Raw genomic sequence first — 10,928 nt, 5'->3', positions numbered from 1 at the left:
ACCAACTCCTGGAGATAAGGGGAAAGATAATGGGATAAAACTTAGAAATTCAAAGTATTAATACTATTTCATTCTTACGTCTCATGGACTTTATGTGGTGAAAAAAGTCCTAGTTGGTTAGCTTAATCTGGAAGATATTTTTTTGAATTACGTGACATTGTTGGCTTGAGGTGGTATCATGATCTGTATTTCTTCCCTCTAGTTTGGGGTTGTATAGATGTGTAAGGGGTGTCAGTAAGTATCTTCCAGGCATGTAACGCATAGAGAAATTCTCTACTAACCTGGAAAAAGAATAAGCAGGCTGGCCACCCGTAACAGTGCTACCTGAGGACAAGCTCTGTGAGTTCATGGTCTGTCAGTGGTTTGAGCAGAGGGGCACAGGTTTTGAAGGTAATAGTGTAATGATGGTGACAAGCTGGTGGACTTAATTATCTCCAATGTGTTTGAGAATTTATCATAAGAACATAGTTATTGAAGATGCAAGACTGGAGAAGGAATCTGACCTGAATAGTCTGAGGACTGGCAGAAAGGAGTGAAGAAATCAGGACAGAGACCTTTTGGAAAAAGGTAGAAATATCAGTGGGAAGATGATTCCCTGAGGCAGCGATAAGGGGAAAAGGAAGTTAAGAACAGAAATGTCTCATGAAAATTCCCCGATAGGAGAGAGCGTTCAAAATGCAATGAAGTAAAGAACACTAAAAAATGCAAAAGGAAAGTAAAACTATAATCTCTGAACGTTAATGATTCCCTAAATTCAGAATATCTTATAATGGACTAAAACGAATTGTGGCTACAGTCAGAAAGTCTGGTTCTGAGTCCCAGAATTCACTACTTTCTGTGCGATCTTGGGTAAACAGCCAATTCTCTGAGCCTTAATTTTCTGATATATAAACTGTTAATGCTTAATACGTTCATACTGGCTAGTTGAGTGATATCATAGTAAGTGTATTATAATGTTTTTTGCACTGCCCAACATGCTATATATGAAGTGAATTCATTATGATCAGTGTTCATTTTATTGCAGGGCTCTCAGTAGCTCTTATCCAGCACGCCTGAAAGAATTCCATGGCGAGGACCAATAATGTGACTGAGTTAATTATCAGCGGTCTTTTCCAGGATCCAGAGGTGCAGAGAGCGTGTTTTGCGGTGTTTCTGCCCGTGTACTTGGCCATGGTGGTGGGCAATGGCCTCATTGTTCTGACGGTTAGAGTCAGTAAGAGCCTGCATTCCCCCATGTACCTCTTCCTTAGTCACCTGTCGCTGGTGGAGATCAGTTACTCCTCCACTGTTGTCCCTAAATTCATCACAGACTTACTCTCCAAGATTAAGACCATCTCCCTGGAGGGCTGTGTGGCTCAGATATTCTTCTTTCACTTCTTTGGAGTTGCTGAGATCTTCCTGCTCACGGTGATGGCTTATGACCGCTACGTGGCCATCTGCAAGCCCCTTCACTACACAACCATCATGAGCCGGCCTGTGTGCCACCGTCTGGTGGCTGCTTCCTGGCTGGGGGGCATAATTCACTCCATGGTGCAGATCCTCGTCACTGTCCAGTTGCCCTTCTGCGGTCCCAACGTGATTGACCACTACTTCTGTGACCTCCATCCCTTGTTCAAGCTTGCCTGCACTGACACCTCTGTGGAGGGGGTCATTGTATTGGCCAACAGTGGATTAATCTCTGTCTTCTCCTTCTTCCTCTTGGTGTCCTCATACGTTGTCATCCTGGTCAACTTGAGGAACCATTCAGCAGAGGGGAGACGCAAAGCCCTCTCCACCTGTGCCTCTCACGTCACGGTGGTCGTCTTGTTCTTTGGACCCGCCATCTTCCTCTACATGCGGCCCCCCTCCACCTTCACTGAGGACAAGCTGGTGGCCGTGTTCTACACGGTGGTCACCCCCATGCTGAACCCCGTCATCTACACACTCAGAGATGCAGAGGTGAAAGTTGCCATGAGGAGGTTGTGGGGCAGGAAAGTTAACTCAGGGGTGGAACCTTAAACAACTGAGCATGCATATGGTGACTAAGTAAAAGCTTGATTTTAGCGAACTATGAGGAACAGAGCAAAAGTTCACCTATTCACATTTTTTTGGCTGTGTTTTAGGTGAGGGCTTTATATTCCATAAAATAAATCAGATGCCTTTCATAGCGCTCTGTATTTTGGAGAAAGTTGAAAATTGAGCTGCATTGCTCTCTTTCTTCATGTTCAGTAGTATACAGGGCATAGACTCTAGGGAGGGATCACTGGATTGGAATTCCCACTCTGTCACCTTCTACCTGCGAACCCTGGGTTCGTTTACTTTACCTCTCAGTGTTAGCGTGCTGTGATGTGTGGCAAGATTGTGGCAGTGGGAGACATAAGTTTATGTTTTATTCTTTCCCTCTATCAATGTGCTCTTGTGGGAATCCCTAGAAGGCTTTTCTATCAATACTTCATTTTAGGTCTAGCTAGGGAGTGTGGCGGAGAAGGCAATGGGAACCCACTCCAGTATTCTTGCCTGGAGAATCCGATGGATAGAGGAGCCTGGTGGGCTGTGGTCCATAGGGTTCCAAAGGGTCGGACTCAACTGAAATGACTTAGCATGCACAGGGAGTTTGGGATGGGCATGTACCCACTGCTATATTTAAAATGGATAATCAACAATGGCTTACTGGAGATCACCTGCAACTCTGCTCAATGTTATGTGGCAGCCTGGATGGAAGGGGCATTGGGGAAGAATGGATACACGTATACCTATGGCTGAGTCCCTTCACTGTCCACCTGAAACTATTGCAACATTGTTTGTTAATCAACTATACCCCAGTACAAAATAAAAAATTTAATAATGTTAAAAACTGAAAAACCATTACTATGAACATAACTATTTCATCTTTTCTAGTAAGGGAAAATATTTAAATATCTCCCATCTCTGTGACAGCTGCGCTCAGCACATCTGTCTCATCCTTTCATATACTGTTATAGATGGCTTTTCAAGCCAGTATGTATAAACTTGATCAATTAAGTTTTTCAAAGAAGTTCACTTAGCAAGAATCATCTTATCAGCTCTTGACAACTGTATATATAATTCTACCATAGGAGAAGGTTTTTCTCTCCGATGTTTTTTAAATGGAAAAAAATAAGAAGGCAATTTTTTAGGAATGCATCTTCTCAAATATCAACCCTGTTAAAGTTGTCTATTTCTTAAAAAAAAGAAAAACCAACTTAATTTTAGTTTTCCCCCTTCATTAACCTGAATCCAATGCCTCAGATTCCTCAGTAGGAGCTTTGTTTGTGGAAGTAGGACGTTGTTAGAATGGAAAGGTCTGTGGAAGGTGAAATATAATAAAGCTGTGATTAATCATTCACATGGGTTTCCCACGTGGCTCAGTGGTAAAGTCTCTGCCTGACAAGGCAGGAGACACAGAAGACGAGGGTTTGATCCCTGGGTCGGGACCATCCCCTGGAGGAGGAAATGTCAACCTGCTCCAGTTTCTTGCCTGGATAATCCCATGGACAGAGAAACCTGGCAGGCTACAGTTCATGGGGTTGCAGAGTCGGACATGACGGCAACTGAGCGGGCATGCAACCATGCATATCTTTTTGTTTTCAAACTTGTAATTTTGTGTAGGAGTAAAGCAGATTAACGATGTTGTGATAGTTTCAGGTGTACAGCAAAGACTCAGCCATAAATATACAACCATTCATAGCTTCATCCAAATAATTTTACAAGACCCTTTCTCTCTAGACAGTTGTTGTCTGCGCACGGAGTTATGTGCTTGTGTGAGTGAGTGCTAGTCACTCAGTCGTGCACGTTGCCTGTTTTTGTATGACCTGTGAGCCAAGAAAGGCTTTTACATTTTCAAATGGTTGAACAGTTAAAGTAAAATAATATTTTGTGACACATAAAAGTTGAATGAAATTTAAGCTTTATTGCCCACAAATAAGTTTTACTGGATTACAGTCATGCCCCATTATTTTACTCTTTCTATCTATGGCAGCTTTTGTGTTGGAGTGGCATGGTTGCATAATTATGACAGAGACTGTGTGATCCGGAAAGCCTATATATTTTCTTTTTTTACATATGAAATTCTTATTTATTTATAAATTAATTTTTATTGGAGCAAACTGCTTTATAATGTTGTCAGTTTCTGCTGTGCAGCAAAGCAAATCAGTCCTGTGTATACATATGTGCCTGCTTTTGTAGATTTCCTTCTCATTTAGGTCGTCACAGGTCAGTGAGTAGGGTTCCCTATGCTAAACAGTAGGTTCTCACAAGTTACCTGTTTTGTGTAGAGCAGTGCGTATACGTCAATCCCAATCTCCCAATCTGTTCCACCCCTCATTGTCTCTGGGTAACTATAAGCTCGTTGTCTACATTCATGATGCTGCTTGCAAAGCCTGTATATTTTCTACGTAGCACTTTACTGAACATGTTTACCAGCCCCTGGCTTAAGCCATAGTAACGTTTATTGCTCACTCAACAAGGAGTTGGGAGGTCAGTGGTCCCAGGGTTGTTTTGTTATTCCCACGATGCCCAAGCCCCTTCAGTTCTCTTGGCTGGCCCCTCATGGCTGCAAGATGGCTAAAGCAGCTCTCGGTATTACATGCTCACATGTAAGAAGGGAGGGGTTTTCATTTCAGAAAACAGTTCCAAGGACTTTTCCAGAACAATTCTTATTTTGTTCTTATTGAGCGGAACTAGGTTATATATCTATCCCTAGATGCAAAGGAGCCTGGAACAGTAAGTAGTGGCATAAACATCAAAAGGGAGAGCTGACCAATTCACATCTTCATTTGAACTTGCAAAATGGCTTTTCTTAAGGCAAAAGTTGTATAGAACTATCCTAATTCTTAAAGAATCTGTACTTTTCATATAATGGTGGAGTTTAATCAGAGCTAGGCAAGTGTGGCCATAGTCAGTGGGTTAATCTTCACCAGGTTAGAAAATAACATCAGCCTTTCTTGAAAATGTACAACTTTAGGTGAGCAAATAGTCTCATACCACAAACATTTTAACAAATGTATTTTCCTGTAATGCATGTTCATAGACTCATGTTAAAAACTCATCTTCCTTAGATGTATTAAACTGAATCCTTCGACAGAGAAAAGATTTTGACTTACAGCCTTCCACAGAAGCTTAGTGATGAGATGTACAGAATAAATGTAGATTTTCTTAAATATTTTGAGCTTTTATGTAATTATTTGTTAATGTTCTTCCTAAATGTTTTTAAAAATATAATAGATAATGAAAAAAATGATAATGGTTAATTCAGAGTTTGCACTATCAAAAGCAATTATTGGGTTGGCCAAAAAGATTGTTTGGGCTTTTTACATGACATCTTATGTTAAAACCTGTAAAATAATTAAAAAAAAAAAAAGGTCATAACAGTCTCTTAATCACTAGTTGAAACTTGGCATTTTGTTTCAGCTTTAATTTTAATCAGGCTAAATTAATGACAATTATGTTTAGGACTGGGAGAGAGCACGCTGATCTTACAAAGTGTTATTATACCATTTGTAAAACTATTAATGACAGAAAATTTAATACAGATGAGGCCAAAGCAGAGTAATAAACTCACATGTAGTGTTTTCAAACCAACATCCAGTTTAATATTGATAAAGATCAGTTTGGAAAGGTTTTGTTTCCTTCTGAGCAGGGCATCTCAACAGCAGTTGCATTGTGATTTTGGCTCAGATAACCCTTGCTGTGGTGATAGGGGCTGTCTTCCGCATTGTAGGGTGTTAGCATCTCTGGCCTCTGTCCAGTTCAGTTCAGTTCAGTCGCTCAGTCATGTCTGACTCTTTGTGACCCCATGAATCGCAGCATGCCAGGCCTCCCTGTCCATCACCAACACCTGGAGTTCACTCAGACTCACTTCCATCGAGTCAGTGATGCCATCCAGCCATCTCATCCTCTGTCATCCCCTTCTCCTCCTGCCCCCAATCCCTCCCAGCATCAGAGTCTTTTCCAAAGAGTCAGCTCCAGTAAGTGCTGATAACACCACCTTCCCACACAGGTAGGAAATGAAAGTTTAAAAATGGGCATACGCACTGAGAAAACCAGAATTGAAAGAGACACATGTACCCCAATGTTCATCGCAGCACTGTTTATAATAGCCAGGACATGGAAACAACCTAGATGTCCATCAGCAGATGAATGGATAAGAAAGCTGTGGTACATATACACAATGGAGTATTACTCAGCCATTAAAAAGAATACATTTGAATCAGTTCTAACGAGGTGGATGAAACTGGAGCCGATCATACAGAGTGAAGTAAGCCAGAAAGAAAAACACCAATACAGCATACTAACACATATCTATGGAATTTAGAAAGATGGTGATGATAACCCTGTATGCGAGACAGCAAAAGAGACACAGATGTATAGAACAGACTTTTAGACTCTGTGGGAGAGGGAGAGGGTGGGATGATTTGGGAGAATGGCATTGAAACATGTATACTATCAGGTAAGAAACGAATTGCCAGTCTATGTTTGATACAGGATACAGGATGCTTGGGGCTGGTGCACAGGGATGATCCAGAGAGATGATATGGGGTGGAGGTGGGAGGGGGGTTCAGGATTGGGAACTCATGTACACACCCGTGGTGGATTCATGTCAATGTATGGCAAAACCAATACAGTATTGTAAAGAAAAATAAAGTAAAAAAAAAAAATGTCTCTATATGTTGCCACATATCCTCTTGGGGGCAAAATCACCCATGGTTGAGAACCACTGTTCTGTAGCCTCACGTCATCCACACCAAAGGCTGGGAGAAGGGCTGGCTCAGTTTCTGATGTTTGTGGTCCGTAATTCCTTGAACCCATCCTTGGGATGGTGTCATATGTAAAACCACATAATTGAGTTCATGATAAGCAAGAGCTGGATCTAATTGCCCTCAGAACAGCATAGAGCCCCATAGCCTAAGTGCTCTGTGAACACTGGGTAAAATTAATTTAATATATTCCCTATTGATTTCTGAAGTTATGTTACCTACAAGAAAGTTTGAGAGGTTGGTATCCAGGTCCCGCTTCCCATGAGGTAGGTGCCTGATGAGGAAGGGGAAAGGCATGGCTCTCTGGGGACCAGTCTTCTCTCATCTGATCGTAATGCACCCTGCTCCACCCCCAGTATCTCTCAGCAGAGTGAACTCAAGGCTGAGCTGCCAGAATTCTTATTTCTCTGAGGAACATCTGAGAGGCAAGTCTACTGTGTTCTTGTTTTTAATCAGGTGGAATAGACTTACTGGCTTAGTCTCAGCATTCCTAAGGCTGCAGGGAGAGCGGATCCTCCATCTGACAACTCCTGAGATGTATGAGCTCTGGCGCGTAACTTGGCCTTAATGCTTGGAGACTGAGTAACTTGGAACCTTCACGAGGTAATGGATGTTCTCAGGGCACTATTTTGCTCTCTGGGATCAGAACAGATGAAAGGGACAGTGGCGAGACAGCAAAGGCCCAGAAACAGTGGGGTGAGTTTTGTTTTGTGAGCATGTGAAGATTATAATTCCACTTTGAAAGTAAAGGGAGTGCTGAGTGCTCTCACGTTGGTCTGGGCTTTGCCTGAAATAAGCACTCTGCTAGACATGGGATTCAGGGATGGAACGCTGTGGCCTTGGTCCTTGGTGACCTTTGTTCTTTCAGTATTTTCTGAACTTCCGTGGTGTACCAAATACTCTGCTAAGAAGGCCGGGGTGATCTATAGGCACTGTTCCCCATCCTAAGGACGTTCACTGAGTGTAATTTTGTGCAGGTGCTTCAGTTAGCACTGGAGATGCAGTGGTAGCAAGACATAATATCTGCTCTAGAAAGTCCAGTTTGTTGGGCCAGATGGTCACATAGCACAATTACAATTCAATGTTCAAAGTGCTTTATTTCCAAAATGTCCTAAGAGAAGAGTGTCACCGACTGCAAGGGTCTGTGGATTGCAGAGATGAATTTCCTATTTCTGAGAAGACTCTTAAGTTTATAGAGTCTGAATGGTAGCATTTCAAGTACGCAGGAGACTATTATATAATTCACGCCTTAAGGAAGGTGTATCATTTCAGATCACCCTTCCAAATTACTGCCTCCTGGTGGCTACATCATGGCTCACATGCACAATGTGACAGAATTCATTTTCCTGGGACTTTCTTCCAATCCAGAGGTGCAGAAAGCCTGCTTTGTGATATTTCTGCTCCTGTACACAGCCATTGTGCTGGGGAATTTCCTCATTGTCCTCACTGTCATGAGCAGCAGAAGCCTTGGCTCCCCCATGTACTTCTTCCTGGGCTACCTGTCCTTTGTGGAGATCTGCTACGCCTCGACGACAGCCCCCAGACTCATCTCAGATCTGCTGGCTGAGAGGAAAGCCATCCCTCTGTGGGGCTGCATGACACAGCTTTCCTTTCTCCACTTCTTTGCTGGCACTGAGATTTTCCTTCTCACTGTGATGGCCTATGACCGCTACGTGGCCATCTGCAAGCCCCTCAGCTACACCACCATCATGAGCCGGCAGGCGTGTGCCGTCCTGGTGGGCGCAGCATGGGTGGGGGGCTTTGTGCATTCCTTGGCCCAAATCCTTCTTGTCTTCCGCTTGCCCTTCTGTGGCCCCAATGTGATCGACCACTATTTCTGTGACGTGCTTCCCCTGCTCAAACTTGCCTGCTCTGACACCGTCCTCATTGGTCTTCTGATCGTTGCCAACGGGGGGACCCTGTCTGTGATCAGCTTCGTGGTCCTCTTAGCCTCCTATGTGGTCATCTTGCTCCATCTGAGGACTCGGAGCTCTGCGGGGCGGCGCAAGGCCCTGTCCACCTGTGGGGCCCACGTCACTGTGGTCACCTTGTTCTTTGGGCCCTGCATCTTCATCTATCTGAGACCCTCTACCACCCTGTCTGTGGACAAGATGGTGGCCGTGTTCTACACAGTGATCACCCCACTGCTCAACCCTGTCATCTACTCCCTGAGAAATGCTGAAGTGAAGAAGGCCATGAAGAGGCTGTGGATCAGAGCAGTGAAAGTAGAAGAGAGGTAGAGGCTGAGCCTTGGTGTTGATCCTTGGGTTTAGGTGATGCTCTGTCCAAACTGAAGGGGCAGAATGAGATGAAGGACAAGTTCCCAAGACTTGTTAATTTTGGAGTTATTCTCCATCAACTTCACTATAATCACTTACTATATATTTTCTCTTCAGTTCAGTTCAGTCACTGAGGCATGTCCGACTCTTTGTGACTCCATGAATTGCAGCACGCCAGACATCCCTGTCCATCACCAACTCCCAGAGTTCACCCAGACTCATGTGCATCGAGTCCGTGATGCCATCCAGCCATCTCATCCTCTGTCGTCCTCTTCTCCTCCTGCCCTCAATCCCTCCCAGCATTAGAGTCTTTTCCAATGAGTCAACTCTTCGCATGAGGTGGCCAAAGTATTGGAGTTTCAGCTTTAATATCAGTCCTTCCAAAGAACAGCCAGGACTGATCTCCTTTAGCATGGACTGGTTGGATCTCCTTGCAGTCCAAGAGACTCTCAAGAGTCTTCTCCAACACCACAGTTCAAAAGCATCAATTCTTCGGTGCTCAGCTTTCTTCACAGTCCAACTCTCACGTCCATACATGACCACTGGAAAAACCATAGCCTTGACTAGACAGACCTTTATTGGCAAAATAATGTCTCTGCTTTTGAATATGCTATCTAGGTTGACTTATAAATTTTCTTCCAAGGAGTAAGTGTCTTTTAATTTCATGGCTGCAATCACCATCTGCAGTGATTTTGGAGCCCCCCAAAATAAAGTCTGACACTGTTTCCACTGTTTCCCCATCTATTTCCCATGAAGTAATGGGACCAGATACCATGATCTTCAGTTTCTGAATGTTGAGCTTTAAACCAACTTTTTCACTCTCCTCTTTCACTCTCATCAAGAGGCTTTTTCTTATCTCTTACTGTTAAGTAATTGGCTACTTTTCTGTCAGATGTTTAAATTGTTTCTGAAGTTTTATAATATAAATAACAATGTTCTAAGTTTCCTGAACAGAAATCTTTAATGATAGTGATTTTTAAACAGTTATTTGCTATAGAAACCTTACTTTGTTAAAAAATGTAATAACTTTTGATGTGTGGTGCTAAATAAATTCTCAGAATGTTTGTAACTCAACAGTCATTAAATGTTTTCTTGATCAGAAATACGATATTATATAGTCTCAACTCATCTCCCCACAAGATATTTATTAATTGCAAAAGGATAAATATGACTTTACAATCAATCCTGGAAGGGACTCTTTTTAGTAATTAGACACATTTATGATATTTAGACTGAGAGGCACACAGCATAATTACTGTAGCATTCCTATCAAAAATATACAATGTCACTTTAATCAGAAAATATCAGTTAAGCCTGCACTGAAGAACATTTTGCAAGGAAAGAGATCAAGATGGTAGAGCGGGAGGATGCTGGCTCACCTCCCTTCATGAGCATATGAAAACTACAACTGTGCATATAGTGACTCTGACTGCAGTCAACCTGGGCACAAGCAGAATTCTACAGCCAAGGCTGTGAAGAGAGATCCACATGGAGTCTGCTAGTAAGGGAGGAGGAGCGGTCTGGTTAGGACCAATACTTCCCAAGGGGCACGCAGGAGAGGAGAGAGTGTTACAGGGTCAGGAATCCTCCCTGGGGAGTGAGGACTTAGACCTACACCTTAAGTACCCCAGCCCTTTGGTACTGATACTGCTAAGACAAGCCTCTTAACTGGAAAACCGGTGAGGATTACTGGAAGACTGAGAGACTCTGCTCTTGAAAACAGCGCACACACACATATTTGCTTGCTTCCTGTCACAGCACGAAGGCAGTGGGTTAAAAGCTGCCTGTTGCTCCTGCTGGCTCCCCAGGGTCGCCCCAGTGCCCCCAGGTCCCCACCGGGCTCCTGTTCCAGCCCCTCCTGCTCTGGTGCTTCTCCCCACTGGGCAGGGGCTGCCAT

The 10,928-nt window shown here is 43.3% G+C and overlaps 2 protein-coding genes across 2 annotated transcripts; both read left to right on the top strand.

Annotated features, from left to right (window-relative positions):
- Positions 227-1,998, top strand: LOC102190535 (olfactory receptor 4B1-like). The gene is made up of 2 exons (XM_005690223.3): positions 227-567; positions 1,025-1,998. Exon 2 carries the CDS (start codon positions 1,066-1,068, stop codon positions 1,996-1,998), a length of 933 nt encoding a protein of 310 aa, XP_005690280.2. The 5' UTR covers positions 227-567; positions 1,025-1,065.
- Positions 8,040-9,049, top strand: LOC102176149 (olfactory receptor 4X2-like). Its single transcript, XM_005690181.2, has one exon. The coding sequence runs from the start codon at positions 8,063-8,065 to the stop codon at positions 8,990-8,992; it is 930 nt and encodes a 309-aa protein (XP_005690238.2). The 5' UTR covers positions 8,040-8,062; the 3' UTR covers positions 8,993-9,049.

The sequence above is a fragment of the Capra hircus genome, chromosome 15 (assembly GCF_001704415.2).
Source record: "Capra hircus breed San Clemente chromosome 15, ASM170441v1, whole genome shotgun sequence".
NCBI lineage: Eukaryota > Metazoa > Chordata > Mammalia > Artiodactyla > Bovidae > Capra > Capra hircus.
This window is presented reverse-complemented; position numbering and strand designations above follow the sequence as displayed.